Source organism: Aythya marila (genome assembly GCF_965140915.1).
Source record: "Aythya marila genome assembly, chromosome: 1".
Lineage (NCBI taxonomy): Eukaryota > Metazoa > Chordata > Aves > Anseriformes > Anatidae > Aythya > Aythya marila.
In genome coordinates, this window is record NC_139042.1 from 101,852,005 (window position 1) to 101,868,553 (window position 16,549).

Consider the following 16,549-nt stretch of genomic DNA (forward strand, 5'->3'; position numbering starts at 1 on the left):
GTCTGCAGAACATTAACTGGCATACTAAAATCAATCTCCTCACTAGCGTTTTCATATCAAACAAATAGCTCTCTATCACCATGAAATTCTCAAATTGCTATTTCCATAATTTTCCCCTGAAATTAGTCATGTATACATTCCAGTTACTTAGGTCACCATGACATTTATGCAATATCATCAGAGGCAACATGCAGTCTCAAAGCCGAAAAACAGAGGACTCCATGACCAAAGATGTTTAATTGTTTTCCTGAAATTCCTTTTTATTTAAGAGATCTGCTTGGTCACTTGTTCTGACAAATGTCACAGGTGGAGAAATTCTTCCTCTCAGGGGAGATTTAGGATAGTTTTCTTTCTCTGTATTTTTCAGGAGACTGGATTCATCAAATACAAACTACTTTTTGATTGGTGTGTCCACATGTTCAATACAAAGACATGAAATACACAAATGGGGGAAATGACAAATACTCATTATTTACAGGTAACTTTTTGGCACAGAAATATCATCCTATGCAATCAAGGGTAAAGTGCTGAGGTAGTAGCGTAGAACGATGTAGAAGCAGGACTTCCCACATAGAACACCATGCTCATCCTTTCCTTCACACTGACCACCAGCCCAGATGGGAAGTTTGGCAGGCACACCAGCACCCCTACAGATGGTTTTGCAAAGGGAGTGCCAAAACCCAGAAGGTAATAATTCACAGGAGGATTGCAACTGAGGAGCATCCGTCTCTTAGGAGAGGTCATGTTAGCAGCAGAGATGTCACAGGACAAAGCCCAGAGAAGTAACTGTAAAGATAACCTAGTTCAGGATTTTTCATCTCAGAAAGCAAAACAGAAATGAGAATGTAACTTTCCTTCCTTGGGGAAGGCTCCAAGGAACCAGCAGTAACCAAAATCTGTGACACAGCTCAGTTTTCCTCTGACCAGGTCACAAAAGCCCGGAGAGCTAGTGGGTCGGTGATTCAAGGCTGAGTTTGGCCAAAGGCCACAACACAGATCTGATCCTAGAATGGTAAGGACTGAGGCCATTTGTGCTTTCTAGTGTGTTTTTTCAAGAGGGTAAAGTTAGTCATCTTGGAAAGGACAAATACAATTACAAAATCTGAGCAAGAACAGTCAATAAGGTCTTGGATGCAAGAAAGCTTCTGAATAAGTTTTGTACTCGGAGCTAAAAGGTTGCTTGAGTTCTTCCCTAAATCAGGACTGAATGCCAAAAATATCTCACTTAGGGGGTGATGAGAGAGTTTGTTATCTGGCTTCACAGGGATATGGATACCACCTTTTGCAAGCTGTTTTTCAGTTCATTAACATGCTGAAACATCTGAAAAAAAAAAAAAAAAGACGAGGGCTATACTGGAAAACATTTAAATACCTTCAGATCTCTAGGAATCAGTGGTAACCTGAAGCTTCTCCTCTGAAATGAACTTGATGCCACAGCTGTCTTGAACTGTCTCGAACCAGGTGTCGTATTTTGTCACCTTCCAGTATTTTGGCTGCACAGTTCTCCAACTGCCCAGCTACCCAACTCAAACTAAGTGAGTTCAACACTTCTAAATCCCTGAAGAGAACCATTCCCTTTTGGTTTGCATGTAAAACCAGTCTTGTCATTGAAGGACAATGCTTTAGGATGAATGATGCTTTAGGTAACTGGATACTCTGTTCTGAAATAGCTGCTGCTGAATTACAGTTAGGCCAATAAGTATATGGAAGATTTTAAATCATGAAGGTCTGTACTTTACATAGCAGAGATTAAACAATTTTGAACAATATACATGACAAATGCAAAAAATACTACTTGGCAACTTAGACTTTTAGAATGGCCAAGGCAACATTCAAAAGTAATCTGATGCTCACAGTCTCTCTTCCCATCTCTTTGCTTAGGCTGAATTTCATTACTACTGAAAAACACTACAATTTTTTTTTTATTTTTAAAAAAGATCTTTAAGCAATCCAATTGAAACACAGATCTATGATGTTTTAGTAATTGATTTGTTTTTCATCTCCCACTTGTGAGTTTTCCTGAATTAATATTTTATTAAAAAATCAAAGTATCATTTAGTCTTAAAAAAGGCATTGTGGCATTGTCCGATGTCCACGGTATTTAAGTCCAGGCAAAAGTTAATCAGCTATAAATTAGTGTAATTCACATATAAAAATGCTCTTTATGTTTACATTTTAGGCCACAAACTAGTCTCAACTTGTTTAAAAGTAGGCACTTAAAACAGCCTGCACCTGGCCAAAAATACCATCCATCATTTTTTGGTTACTGAGTAACTCCCAACAGCACTTCTCTTTGTAATACACCTATCAGGTCAATATGCACAGCTGATCATCAGTTATCATCATCCTGAAGTAGAAACTGAAAATAGCTTCAGTCTTCCTTGTTCTTCCTTATTCCCCTTGTCTCACGGAAAGGTGTATCACATGTTTGAAGACCGCAGTTGGAATTTTCTCCCAGAATAAGCCCCAGCAGCTGCCTCTTGTGCATTTGAAACAGACCTTGTTGAACCATTTGCAACATTTGCATGTTCCTAAATGGGAAGACCATGGCTCCCGTGTGCTGTAACAGGCTGCAGCTGAGGCTAAACACTGGTATTAAGGGCTACTCATCAGGCACTGACTTAGAGGAACTTTGGTCACACACTGTTTAACCATGAAATGTGATGGTCCAGAGTAGACAGTATTTTTCTTTGCCCTGAGCCACATCAACCCTCCTTGGTTATTTCAACCTCTGACCAGATGTGTTGATGCAGACCCCATCCTCCTTGTCCCTGAGCCAAAAATATTTGTTCCAACGGTGCTGGCTGTTTCAACAGGCAGTTAATATCCAGGTGAAGCCATGTAATTATTTCCCTGAATATCCAGGGTAAGGAGGGGGTGGAGGATACTGTATTGAAGTCTGTGGAGTGGGAGTATATGGTGGAGGTAGATCAACGGGGTACTCCATTTCATATTCATAGCTGTACGGTGGTGGAGCCACTAAAAAGGGAGAAGGAAGAAAGAGTTAAAAATTAATCTTTTTCATATGCAGGCACCTAAGTATTTTCTTGTTGGCATTAAGATTTCCATAGAACAGATGTAAAGTCTCCTGACAACACACTTGTGTTTTTTTGTTTTGTTTTGTTTTGTTTTTTCAGACTGTTGCTATAAGTAACTTTATGTCAATGCCAGTCTTTGCTTATTGCTCTTTCCTTCACTGCTGTCTCTATGCCCACAGACATGCCACAGACATGTTGTGCTGCTAACAGGGCTTGAGTGGCCATATGGCAAAAAAGACCAGGGTAGTGTGGCACAGAGCTACACCTTTTCAGAGGAGGGAGGTTGGGTTTTCATCAGATCTATTCCCTTTCACCCTCTTCACCAGCAACATAGACTTATGGTGTCTCAAAATGATGGTGTAGCCTTCACTGATCCCTACAGACAATTGGAATATTCTCTGGGTCCCCAGGAGGTGTGTGCCATGCCATGCCACACTATGCCAAACACAGTGGAAAGCTTCTTGCAGCACAGCAGTGTCACACCTGCTAGGGCAAATGCTGGACATTTTTCCAGGATATTCCCAGGTCTCAGGCTGAACAATAACAGAGCTTTCATCTTGTTCTCCCCAAAGGAGACACTTGAGGAGAGAGAGCCCTGTGTCTGTAAACCAGGTCAGGCAGTTAGGAAAAATAAATAAATAAATAAATATATTAAGAGGCGGCTGAAAAGCTTTTCTTCAATTACTTCTGCTAACCTTAGAGAAAGATTAATTCAGTGATCATAAAGACAGTAAATGTTGCAGAATTGTATGTATGGTAGGAACAGAAGGCCCCATATCAAAACCCCATTACAGTAGTCCACAAATTTTAAGCTTGAGTCTGCCTCTTCTCAGTTTGTGTCACCACGGAGGCCTTTCTATTCCTTGCCTAGGTATCTCAAGCAGACTGGCATCAAAACAGCACTTTAACAGAGAGGAAACAGAAACTTGGGATGTTTGTGATGGAGGGAAGAGACTCAAGTCCCGGTGTGGCAGGAAAAGCACTCCCTGCTCTCTGAAAAACTGGCTGCCACGGTGGCTGAGGCCAAAGGAAAGGCACCTCCTCACTTGCTGTTCCTCTCCAAAACTGGCAGTGGCAGGGGGGAACAAATCTTAGAGCCAAGGCCAGGTCAGTCATCACTCCAGAAGTGTTCATGACAATGGGGAACACAGAAGCCATTTCAGGGCTTGTCCCATCCTCCAAAGGTGCTGCTGCTGAGAGGAAGAACTGCATGAACAAATATTTGGACCAGGAACAGGGAGTATGCAGTCAAACTGCCTGGAGGTGGAGAGATAGGGGGTGAGTCATAGCAGGAGCAAACTTGGGGAAGCTACAGCCCCAGAGACTTCATTTTGCTGTTGTTTTTACAGCTTGCAGTCACTGTTAGATTCTGAAGTAGCTCTTCAGCAATTCATGGCTGAGAGTACTGCAGTTTTCTTTCATTACTCATCTCTCTATGCAAAACAAGGTCGCCATGATAAGGATGATTATAGCTGGGTTTAGTTTAACTGGAAAGTCAGAGGATGAGGGAGAGAACAGACACTAAGGGCAGTGAATGTGATGAAGGAAGACAAATACTGCATGGCTTGCCTGTGAGTATACTTAATGCACCTGGGGTTTGTGGCAACCTTTTAAACAGGAGGGAATATAAAGGCAGGAGATCTCCAAGAGTGGGATGGGGGGACATGTTCTGTGAAATGCCATTGCCCTTTATGACACTGAACTCGCAGTTATCCCTAGGCAGTTGCTCCTGGATGTGCAATTAATCACAATACCAAAGCAGAGACACAGCTGAAATGCATAAACGCTGTTAATGCTGCTTCCAGGGGCCAGCTTTGTTCTTCAACAATGTGGCCATTTTCATAAGGTGGGGACCCCAGAAAAACAAGCCCTGCAGCTTGGTGCAGACTCACCTTTGGTGCTCCTGTACCTCACTCCTAGTGCATAGCAAGCTGACAGATCTGCACGGAGCTAGCACAGGTGTCAAAGAAGCACACAGAATCACAGAATTTCTAGGTTGGAAGAGACCTCAAGATCATCGAGTCCAACCTCTGACCTAACACTAACAGTCCCCACTAAACCATATCACTAAGTTCAACATCAAACCATCTTTTAAAGACCTCCAGGGATGGTGACTCCACCACTTCCCTGGGCAGCCCATTCCAATGCCTCACAACCCTCTCAGTAAAGAAGTTCTTCCTAAGATCCAACCTAAAACACCCCTGGCACAACTTTAGCCCATTCCCCCTCATCCTGTCACCAGGCACGTGGGAGAACAGACCAACCCCCACATTGCTACAGCCTCCTTTAAGGTACCTGTAGAGAGCAATGAGGTCGCCCCTGAGCCTCCTTTTCTCCAGGCTGAACAAACCCAGCTCCCTCAGCCGCTCCTTGTAGGACTTCTTCTCCAGACCCCTCACCAGCTTTGTCGCCCTTCTCTGGACTCTTTCGAGCACCTTCTTCTAGTCCTTCTTGTAGTGAGGGGCCCAAAACTGAACACAGTACTCGAGGTGCGGCCTCACCAGAGCCGAGTACAGGGGGACAATCACCTCCCTAGCCCTGCTGGTCACACTGTTTCTTAAGCAAGCCAGGATGCCGTTGGCCTTCTTGGCCACATGAGCACACTGCTGGCTCATATTCAGCCGACTATTCACTAATACTCCCAGGTTCTTCTCTTCCTGGCAGCTTTCCAACCATTCCTCTCCCAGCCTGTAGCTCTGCTTGGGGTTATTGCGCCCCAGGTGCAGGACCCGGCACTTGGCCTTGTTGGACTTCATGCAGTTGACCTCAGCCCATCGGTGCAGCCTATCCAGATCCTCCTGCAGAGCCTTCCTAAAGGCCTTCAAAAGCCTTGCTGAAGTCAAGGTAGACCACATCCACAGCCTTTCCCTCATCCACCCAGCGTGTAACTTTGTCATAGAAGGAGATCAGGTTCGTCAAGCAGGACCTGCCTTTCATAAACCCATGCTGACTGGGCCTGATCGCCTGGTTGCCCTGTAAGTGCCGCGTGATGACACTCAAGATAATCTGCTCCATGAGTTTCCTTGGAACTGAGGTAAAAAAGACAGGCCTGTAGTTTCCTGGGTCTGCCCTCCAGCCCTTCTTGTAGATAGGCGTCATGTTTGCTACCCGCCAGTCAACTGGGACCTCCCCTGATAGCCAGGACTGCTGATAAATGATGGTAAGCAGCTTGGCCAGCTTCTCCACCAGTTCTCTCAGTATCCTTGGGTGGATCCCATCTGGCCCCATCCACTTGCGTACATCCAAGTGCCGTAGCAGGTCGCCAACCATTTCTTCATGGGTAGTGAGGGCCACATTCTGCTCCCCATCCCCTTCCACCAGTACAGGGTACTGAGTATCCAGAGAACAACCGGTATTGCCGCTAAAGACTGAGGCAAAGAAGGCATTGAGCACCTCCGCCTTTTCCTCATCTTTTGTAACTAAGTTCCCCCCCGCATCCAGTAAAGGCTGGAGATTCTCCTTAGTCCTCTGTTTTGCGTTGATGTATTTGTAAAAACATTTTTGTTGTCTTTGATGACAGTAGCCAGATCAAGCTCCAGATGAGCTTTGGCCTTTCTAATTTTGTCCCTGCACTGCCTCGCAACATCCTTATAGTCCTCCCAAGTGGCCTGCCCTCTTTTCCAAAGATTGCAAACCCTCTTTTTCCTGCTATGCTTGAGCCACAATTCTCTGTTCAGCCAGGCCACTCTTCTTCCCCGACGGCTTGTCTTTGGGCATGTGGGGACAGACTGCTCCTGCGCCATTAAGATTTCCTTCCTGAAGAGTGCCCAGCCTTCCTGGACTCCTCTGCCCTTCAGAACCGCCTCCCAAGGGACTCCACCAATCAGCGTCCTGACCAGATCAAAGTCAGCCCTCCAGAAGTCCAATACAGCAGTTTTACTGGTCCCCTTTCTGGCTTCTCCAAGAATGGAGAACTCTACCATTTCATGGTCACTCTGCCCAAGACATTTTTCAACCACCACATCTCCCACCAGTCCTACTCTGTTTGTGAAGAGAAGGTCCATCGGGGCATCACTCCTGGTAGATTCACTAACCAGCTGTGTCAAGAAGCCATCTTCCACGCTCTCCAGAAACCTCTTAGACTGCTTTCTCTGGGCTGTGTTGTGCTTCCAGGATATGTCAGGGAAGTTGAAGTTCCCCACAGGAACAAGCGCTGATGATTTCGCAATTTTTGTCAGCTGCCTGTAGAACTCCTCATCAGCCTCCTCATCCTGGTTTGGTGGTCTATAACAGACACCCACCAGGATGCTTCCCTTGTTGGCCTTCCCGCTGATCCTAACCCACAGGGACTCAACCTTATCATTCCCAGCCTCAAGTTCCACGACATCAAAACTCTCTCTGATATAGAGAACTGCACCACCACCCCTTCCGTTCTGCCTGTCCCTTCTGAAGATCCTATAGCCAGACATTGCAGCACTCCAGTCATGAGAGTGGTCCCACCACATTTCCGTGATGGCAACCAAGCCATAGCCTGCCGGCCACATGATGGCTTCCAGCTTCTCCTGTTTGTTGCCCATGATGCGTGCATTAGTGTAGATGCACTTCAGTTGGGTCATTGCCTTCTCTCCCAGCCTTGCCATTGTTCCCCCTGGCACAGCTCTAACAAGCCTTGTTTCAGCCCCATCCCCCTTCTCACCTAGTTTAAAGCCCTCTCAATGAGCCCCGCCAGCTCCTGGCCTAGGATCTGTTTTCACCTTAGAGATAGGGACCTGTCTGTGGCCATCAGTCCGGGTGCCGAGTAAAGCACCCCATGGTCAAAAAAAAACAAGTTTCTGTGTTGGCATCAGCCTCTGAGCCACATGTTTATCAGGTCGGTTTTCTGTGTCCTCTCTGTACCCCTTCCTGCCACCATAGGGATGGATGAAAACACCACCTGTACTCCTGCTCCATCCACTAACCGTCCCAGTCCCCTAAAGCCCCGTTTGATGGTCTTCAGGTTTCTCTCTTCAGTGTCATCACTGCCAGCCTGGACTATTAAAAGAGGATAATAGTCAGAGGGGCGAACCAGGTTGGGAAGCTTTCTGGCAATGTCCCTGACCCTGGCCCCAGGGAGGCAGCAGACTTCCCTACGGGTAGGGTCAGGCCGACAAATAGGTCCCTCTGTTCCCCTGAGAAGGGAGTCACCCACAACAATCACCCTTCTTTCTGTCCTGGTGGAGGCAGTCCTGAGGCATGGAGTTGACCTCCTCGCCCTAGGCATCCTCCTTGGCAGACTTTCTATCTCTTCCTCAGCTACCAGTGTCTCAAGCTCCAGGGCTTCAAACCTGTTGTGTAAGGGCACCTGGGAAGGCGGGGCTGGTGGGGGAGGGCATCGCCTGCAATGTCGAGTAGGGACCTGTCCCCATTCCTCCTCAACTCCTTGGTCCCCTGCCTCTGCCCAACAGCAACAGGGCAGGGGGTCCACCCCCATTTGGGGTGTCTCACCCGGGGCCTGTCCTTCTGGCCACGCAGGGAGTTGCTCCACCAGTCTATCTCGCGCTCACACTCCCTGATATCCCTCAACCTCTCCACCTCCTCCTTGAGCTCTGCCACCAGGCGGACCAGGTCGTCCACCTGCTCGCACCTCACGCACACAGTCTCTCTGCCCCCCGCAGGTGGTAGCAACAGGCTCAGGCACTCCCTGCACCCAGAGACCTGAACTGCCACAGTGTTGAGCGGGCAGTCGGTCTGGGTGCGTACAGACTCCCAGGAGAGCGCACTGTGCCTGGTGTACACCATTGCAGCCTAGCTAGCGGCAGGCCGCCCTTAGAGGAGGTGTTCGTATGGGCGGGGAGAACGCTCTGCCCTGCCCGCGCCAACTGCCGCGCCTCTCCCTGCTGAGGTGCCACGCGCTGTGTGCCCGTCCTGGTGGCCGTGCTCCCTAGGGGCAGGTTATGAACGGCCGGGGAGGGGGCACTGCTGGCCCCGCTACGCCTCGTTCCCGCCTCGTTCACCTCCCTCGCGAGGGCTGCTGGGTCCTGGCGGCTCCCTCGAGTGGGCACGGTGCTGGAAAAATCAGCCCTGCCTGTCCGATCCCCCGCTCCGCTGCAGAACGCATCTGACCCGGAGCCGATCGCCTCAGCTGGATTGTCTGGGTACCACCAGACTTACCAGCTCCTGGTCACCATGGGCACAGCTACGCTACAGCAGAAGTGTAAGGGGTCCCTACTGCCTTTTGGGGTGCCCCAGGGCCCTGGCTCAGTGCCTCCCCTGGTGCTGCCCTGATAAACCATTACGGCAAAATGGCATATGGCCATCTTGGCATATGGCATGCTGGGTCCCCATGGTGCTGGGTGATGAAAGGGAGCTGACTGTACGTGACCCAGTGCAACTACAAGAACCAGAGCACAAAGGAAAACCAACTGATCTGTCACCGGAGAGCCTCTGGCACGTGGAGAGAGCCAGTTCCGCACAGCGCAGCGAGGCCTGGACGTGCTGCTGCGGGCACTGCCCGCCGTGCAGCCGTGCTGAGGATCTGGCACCTGGCCAGACCTCATTAGCGCATGGAGGAGCGGAATAAATGAGCCTGGGTGGAGAGCTGCACTAATGAACCCTGCGCAGGCTGGGCTGTCTTGCGCTTGTCAGCTGGGAGTCGTGGTTCCTGCCTCTCCCCTGCAGGCCCAGGAGAGCCACCTGCGCTCGCACCCACATTCGCTGTGGGGCTGGGGCTGTCCAGAACCATGGCTCCACCCGGACTGCCAGGGCTCCTGCCGGCCCTGTTCTGCCCCCTCACCTGGGTAGGTGCTGATGGCATTGATGTGCGTCGTGCGGATGACCCCGACTCGAGTCCCACGGTTGTTCTTCATGCACATGCAGATGCAGATGGCAATCCCGGCGATCACTCCCATTATAAAGACGATGCCAAAAACGATCCCGGCTATCGCTGTGCCTCTGCAAGGGGAATGGAAATATGCAGTCAGTCGCAGCTGAATAATGTTTACAAAAATAATAAATTCTTTCCTCAGGAGTGGCCTCATTTGAGCAGAAAAAGTGCATATCGGCTATTGAAAATGCTGCAAATTTTGACCCATTAGAATAAAAGAAATGAAAGATCTCAGAGACTGTAACGCAGACTGTTTCAAAGTCACCTTTGCAATTATGCCAGATCACTTTCCTGATTTACTGTATGTGAAATCCTCCCATTCCAGGTCCTTCTGCCTTTAAACACTTCTAAATATTGCCAGAATAACTTCCTCCCTTTCTCCTCATCACACAAGACCTTTTTTTTCCTGAAGGCATTGGCATGATTTTCTTTTTAAAGGCAGTGTAAGCTATCCCCAGTAATATATTCCAGAAGCATCCAGAAGTGCAGCCTGCTTCCACAGGAATGTTTGTGTCATTGTTTTATCTTGGGTCAAAAAGTCCTCCTGCTCTGCTTCTCGGCCCACAGATTAAGGAGAGCCTGCTCTTCTTGAGGATGAGCAGCAAGAGGCAAAGCAATGACTATCCTTTCACACATCTGCTGCTGCAACCAGTGCAAGGATTTGAGGCTTAAATGATTTCTTTTAAAATGGTCCAGGGGCTGGAATTCAGCTCAGCCCCTGAAGTAATGAATCAGGCTTTCCTTGAAATCATACAGAGAAAGGACAGGAAGCCTTGTTGTGCTGGCACACAGGAGAAAAACCTCACTAAAAACTCCCAATAATACCAAGGGCAAAATTGGCCTTTCTGATGGACCCTGCAGTTCACTTGGGCTTGTTGTCAGGCATAGGAATGAAAGGTTATATGAACGACAGTATTTATAGCCTGACCTTTTATGTAACAAACCCAGTGACTTGCCAGAAATATTCTTACTTCGTGCACCTCTTCTTCCTCTTTGGAAGCCATTTACTGGCTTCCAAAAAGTCAACAGGAGTCAGAGTAGACTCAGTATTTGAAAAACCAAACCTTTTATTTAGGGACCTAAATATGAATTTAAGAGTTTGTTTGTAGGTACTAACTTTGCAGGAATCTGGCCAACATTTGCGGTAATACTGAATTGTATAGCATAAGTAAACGCAGACAATTTGCTGTCTTAGTAAAATACACTGCCAGGGAGCTAAATTGCTCTCTGCTGCTATGTAGCAATGAGTGAAGGGTGTGCAGGGAGAGTAAACCTGCTAATATTTTGCAGAATACATAAAGGTCGAATTTATGAAATGCTAACTCACGGCAGCAAGCACTTGGCCACAAAACCAGTAGCTCAGAAGTCATTTTGGAGCACTGCTGTGATCAAGTACTTTGGTATTAGCCTGTATGAATGACTTAAAAAACACCTCCCCTGCCTCTGCTTCAACATGACCTTCCCTGAGAGCTCTGTGCTATGGTCACAGAGAATGCTCTTACACCCACATTTCTTCCACCCACTCCCAGGTGGAAGAAACAGAAGCAGCCACTGCTGGCCTCAGGACCTGGGCTGCATTTCTTTGTGCATGGCTCACTGCTGCACAGCGCTTGCAACCCAGGTAGGATCTGCCAGGCAAATCTCCTTAAATCCCAGAAACTACAATAATTTCCCTTGCTCATAATTGGCAGCAAGCTGAGGAAAATGTGACTTCCATCCTAAAGGTTGACAGATGTGGGTAATGCCCAATATTGCACACACATATAGCTAATACATAGTATAATTACTTTCCAAGACCTAAATTAAAACTTCAATATTGATGAAGCCCATTTTAAATAGAGTTTGACTCAGCTGTCTCCAAAGGCAAAGGTGCCCTGTTTGTTCTGCAGGCGTTCAGCTGGATGCCATTTGGTTATCTGCCCCAAGCGATGGGTTGCACTAGCAACACAGAAAGCATTCTTCATGCACCAGTGCCCACCAGACAGCTTGCATCCAAAGCCCACTTTCCCCTCCTGCATGAACAGCTATTGCTCCAAAGCAGTGTCTCTCTGCTCAGATGCAGATTCAATGATACTCTTCATAGGAAAAGTGTTCATAAAGAAAGGAAAAAACATGACAAAATGTCTGATGTTGTCTTCAAGAGGAGTTTCCACCGTTCCTGAGATACTATGCAGATGCTTGTACACTTGTCAGCTTGCTTTGGGTGACAGAAGTGAGATCTGAGGCCTTAGTTGCAGTCCTGCAGTTTCTCCTAGTGACCTTTGGATGGTGCTGGCTGACGGGCACCATCCTGCCTCTGCAGGGAAACACTGGCAGGGCAAGACAGCTGCACAAAACCCATCAGCATCTGTCCGCATCTGAAATTCATAAAGAGCTAGAATTGGCTAGTATATACATGTGCCTGAAATTCACTGGCGAAACTTCCAAGTTTGAAAAGGCCTCTCAGTCTAAACACACCTTCTGCCAGGTTCAATAAGCAAAATGAGGAGTTGTGTTTTAGCTTACAGTTGTGTTTTAGCTTCAGTTGTGTTTTAGCCCCCATCAGATAGCAAATTCTTTTGCTTGTATCCACCATAGCTCCTGCTGGCATAGCCATGAACTAGGAACAAAAACGGTCACCAAAGAAAATATCCACCAGCTCAGCTCTGTCGTGGCTAAGTGCAAGTCCTGCCTTGGTTCAGAAATCAGGACAGAAAGTGGTTTAAATAGCTAGACCTACTGCTGCTCATGGATCCTTCTTTCCAGACTGCAATGGTAAATTTAGACCACCTATGAGTAGTTATGCAAAGAGAGCCTGAGGTGTGGAGCAGAAGATGTAGGTCACTTTTTAAATCCGGCTGCAGCCTGCCTGAGCATCAGCAGAGAGGCATTCACTGGCCTTTGTGGGCTTCAGATTAGAGCCAGAGTCACACACGTGGAGCTGCTACAAGGGACAGAGTGTTTCACTTCAGAAGGGGCTGGCTGTGAGGATGTGGGGAGATGCACATGGGGACACTCCCTGGCACAAGTCCTGGTGCAGGAACCTGCTGCACCCGCAGTGTCTCCTGTAAAGCTACGGGCACTCTGCTTTCCTGCATCAGTCTGAGTGTCCCGGCACCATCACAGGCATGTAGTATCGGTCTTGTGGATATAACACAAAGACTTGTGCTTTTTGTGGAAAGCCCATGGCATGACTAGACTGTGTGAATTAAAAAATAAAGTATGCATTTTTTAATGGAGTGTCTGGGTTTCTCTTCATGCTATTAGGGAATTTTTGAAAATAAATGTCCTACAAATACATATCCCTTATTTTATATTTAAAAATGCTTGCTTTGTGTCTCTTTGTCTCACAGATATTTTAGACTTCTATGTAGTGACACAGAGGGATACAGATGATATTTTTCATTCTATCTCCACCGCAGAGCTTTTCAAGGGAAGCTGCCTAAGAGATAAAGGACACTGTAGCGCAAAAGGAGACCTACAAACCACACAGCAGAGTCACATAGCAACTGGGAAGTTTGAAACAGAGGGAAAACTTTGAAATGGAACAATTTAAAGGGAAACATTATGCAAAGTCATTTACAGGAGCAAAAGACATATGAGAGAACAAGCACCAGAGAAAAACAATGCACAGGAAAGTAAAGAGAGAGGGGAAAAATAATTTTAAATTGGTGGAAATGTCACGAGGAATTGCCAGGGTAAAAATCAGATAGAGAAGCAGCTTTGGAGGTGTCTTTAGCAATATCCCACTGGAAAGAATATAAAGCTGATTTACACTGCCCGCCAGACAGTGCCTCGTGCAGGGGTCAGCTGGGCAGGGCTCTCACTGCCTGAGCAGGTGGCATGGACGAGGTGCCCGGCGTCAGGCACTCCGTAGCTTGGTGGAACCGGCCAGCTGGGTGTTTTACTCAGGTGTCAGAGGCATCATTTACCCTGCTGGAGCAGGGGGTTGGACCAGCTGACCTCCAGAGGTTCCTTCCAACCTCAGCTGTACCATGATTTGGTGATCAGCAGCTACTGCTCCAACCTGCCAGTGCTAGGGCTGAGGTGACCAGAGAACAGGAGGGGACTGAAGAGCAGCCCCGTTCCTTCAGGTCTTAACGAGTGGGAGTCAAGTTCATTTAGCACCATTTTCCCCTTCAGAAAGCCAGTAGGTTGGGATTTAGGCAAGCAAAGTGGATGCCAAACTTGCAGATACAGGTTAATACTGTCTCTGTGGTCATCTCCACTTTGGGACTACTGGATCTTGGAGGCCTAAAAACTTTACAACTCAATAGGTTATTGTTTCCAAAAAGAAGAATGATTACTGAATAGGCATTGATTTTTAAATGTATTGCCAAAGTTTGGGAGTCAAGTCTCCACAGCCTGCAGTGTGATATGGCAGAGACTTCCTCATCCACTGGCATCCTTCTACTGCTGCAGTTTCTCCTTCTTTGGTTCTACCCTAACTTTACGAGTAGTATTGCCCAGAGCACAAAACTTTGCCTGGAAGCCTCGTTTATTAGAACAAAAAGAAGAAAAAGCTTTCAATCAGTTTTTCCAGAAAGCCCACAGACCATAATACAACATGCCTTAATCCCACCAGCACCAAAACAGCCCCTCCCTTGACTCCCCCCTATACCCCTTGCTCCCACCTGGGGATGCCCAGGAAGGTGCACATCCCCAAACTCCCCATGTCATCATGCCCAAGAGATGCTGCATGGCAAGTCACTGAAGAAAATGTGCATTTCTCTCCTTGCTCCCTCCAATGCTTTGCAGCACAGCAACTCTGACCTAGGTAGGTCTGTTTGTTTTTAACTGTATCACTCAGTGCACTTCTCTGCAAACCTGCCCAGCCTCTCTCTGCCCTCATGCAAATTTTAGCATCCATAGCCTCATGTGGCAAGGAGCTCCCCAGCTTAATTACACACCTGAAGAACCACCTCCTCTGCTCTGTTCTGCACCAAACAGGCAGTTTCCCCAAGCCTCCTAGCTCTCAGCTCTTCTGTCACCAGCTTCCCTGTCTGCACTGCCCATGATTTTACAGACCTTTTTAGCATCACGCCTGGCAGTCAGCTCCCTCCCATCCTACAGGATCCCTGTCCTACTTGGTTGATTTGTGTACAGGAACTGCTTTATACCTTTAATCGCTCTGGTCACCTGTCCTTGTACTTATTCTCATCCTACTTTGTTGGTTTTTGAGTGCTGCATACAGCATTCAGGATGCAGCTGATGCTGGTGCTACACAGAAGCATAATAATGTTTGCTGTCTCTTCTCTAGATTTTTTTTTCCTAAAATAATCCATGGTATTAGATCTTTTTTTTTTTTTTGGCTGTCAAACAGTTGGGAGCTGAGATTTTGTGGAACTATTCATCATAATTCCCAGTCTCATTTCTGAGAGGCAACATCAGCTCAGAGCCCATCATTTCATGTGGGACTTGGGACTGTTTTTCCCAATATGCATTAGATAATGCTTACAGGCCCTGGGTTTCCTGCCATGGTGCCTGGACACGTGTCCTCTACTGGATGAGAGAGACTAAAGCGAGCACAGGAGAACTTAAGCCACCAGATTTTCAAAAGCCCAGCTCTCTCTGTAATATCCTATCAATTTAAAAGCCATCATTGCAGAAGTGGTAGCGCTCTACACCAGAGATTCATTTATACTGGCATAAAGGTCCTTTCATTTTGTAATAGCTTATGTCAGCAATCTTACAGAAATGTGACCGAGTATGGCAAGAAGTTGGTTAGAAGCATGTGAAGATCAGTATTCCCACTCTGCCTTCGCTGTATTTCATTACCCTTTTACTGCAAGAATGACGTGCCATTTTCGGTCTTCACTTTGGTCAGCTGATCTCTTCTATCTCATCATCTCTCCTAATTTCCAGTACTTTTTTAGTCCTCCAATTAATTTCTTGCCAATTCTCTGTATCTGTGATTTGCTGGCGCTGCATCTCCAGAATAATATGAATAATAATGCATGTAATACATTTTGGAATACTACTGCTAATACTAATAAATACCCTTTAATTTCTTCCATCTTTTGGGCATTCAAAAAGAGGCTGATAAAGGATTTTTTAAAAATCATTCTTTGAGATAAAATAAAATAAGAAGAAATCAATAATCTTTGATCTTCTGACCCAACCATGGACGTTTTGAAAAATGTACTCTTTGGACTCTTAATCAGACCCGATGTTCCTTGCAGGCAGGGGGTGTTGGCCTGTTTATTTAATTTGGTTAGCAAACCTTGGTTTACTCAGACTGGCAGCAGAAATGCACTTCTCCTGAGCGCACTGAGCATGCAGACCTGCTCTGGAGGCTTTCCCCCTCTTTACAGCTGCCCCTCTGTTCTAATAAGGGCAAAACCACGTAGTGAGCGCCCGTCCCAGAGGCTGTGCTGTTCGGGGCAGTTTGGCTTTATGGCTGGGGCACCTTGAAAGCGCCACTGCTAAAACTGATGGAGCAATGGTTGATTATATCTGCAGCCCAGGTACCCCATGGCTGAGCCTGCAGCCACATTTTTACAGCCGTGAAATGAAGAAAACAGTGTAAGGTGGACTGCAAAATCATCTAACTCAGGAATCAGTGCAATAGTCTGCTGTCTGCTGCCTCCTGTTTTAAATTAAATAATTAGTTTATGGACTAGCAACTCAAATGGACCAGGTTTGCCTTTGAGGCTGTACTTTGCAGGCACTACTTAGACAAAATTCCTACTAGTACTTCATTTTAAGGCATGTTTTATAGCACAGAGGA

General features: G+C 47.0%; 1 protein-coding gene across 1 annotated transcript in view; it reads right to left on the reverse strand.

Annotated features, from left to right (window-relative positions):
* Positions 1-234: 234 nt before the first annotated feature.
* CYYR1 (cysteine and tyrosine rich 1) overlaps positions 235-16,549 on the reverse strand; it is a 59,469-nt gene continuing 43,154 nt past the window's right edge. Inside the window, exons 3-4 of the mRNA XM_082764365.1 lie at positions 9,751-9,908; positions 235-2,979 (exon numbers count right to left, since the gene is read on the reverse strand). Of these exons, the coding sequence (XP_082620491.1) occupies positions 2,846-2,979; positions 9,751-9,908 (292 nt within the window). The 3' untranslated portion in view covers positions 235-2,845. The remainder of the gene's footprint in view (positions 2,980-9,750; positions 9,909-16,549) is intronic.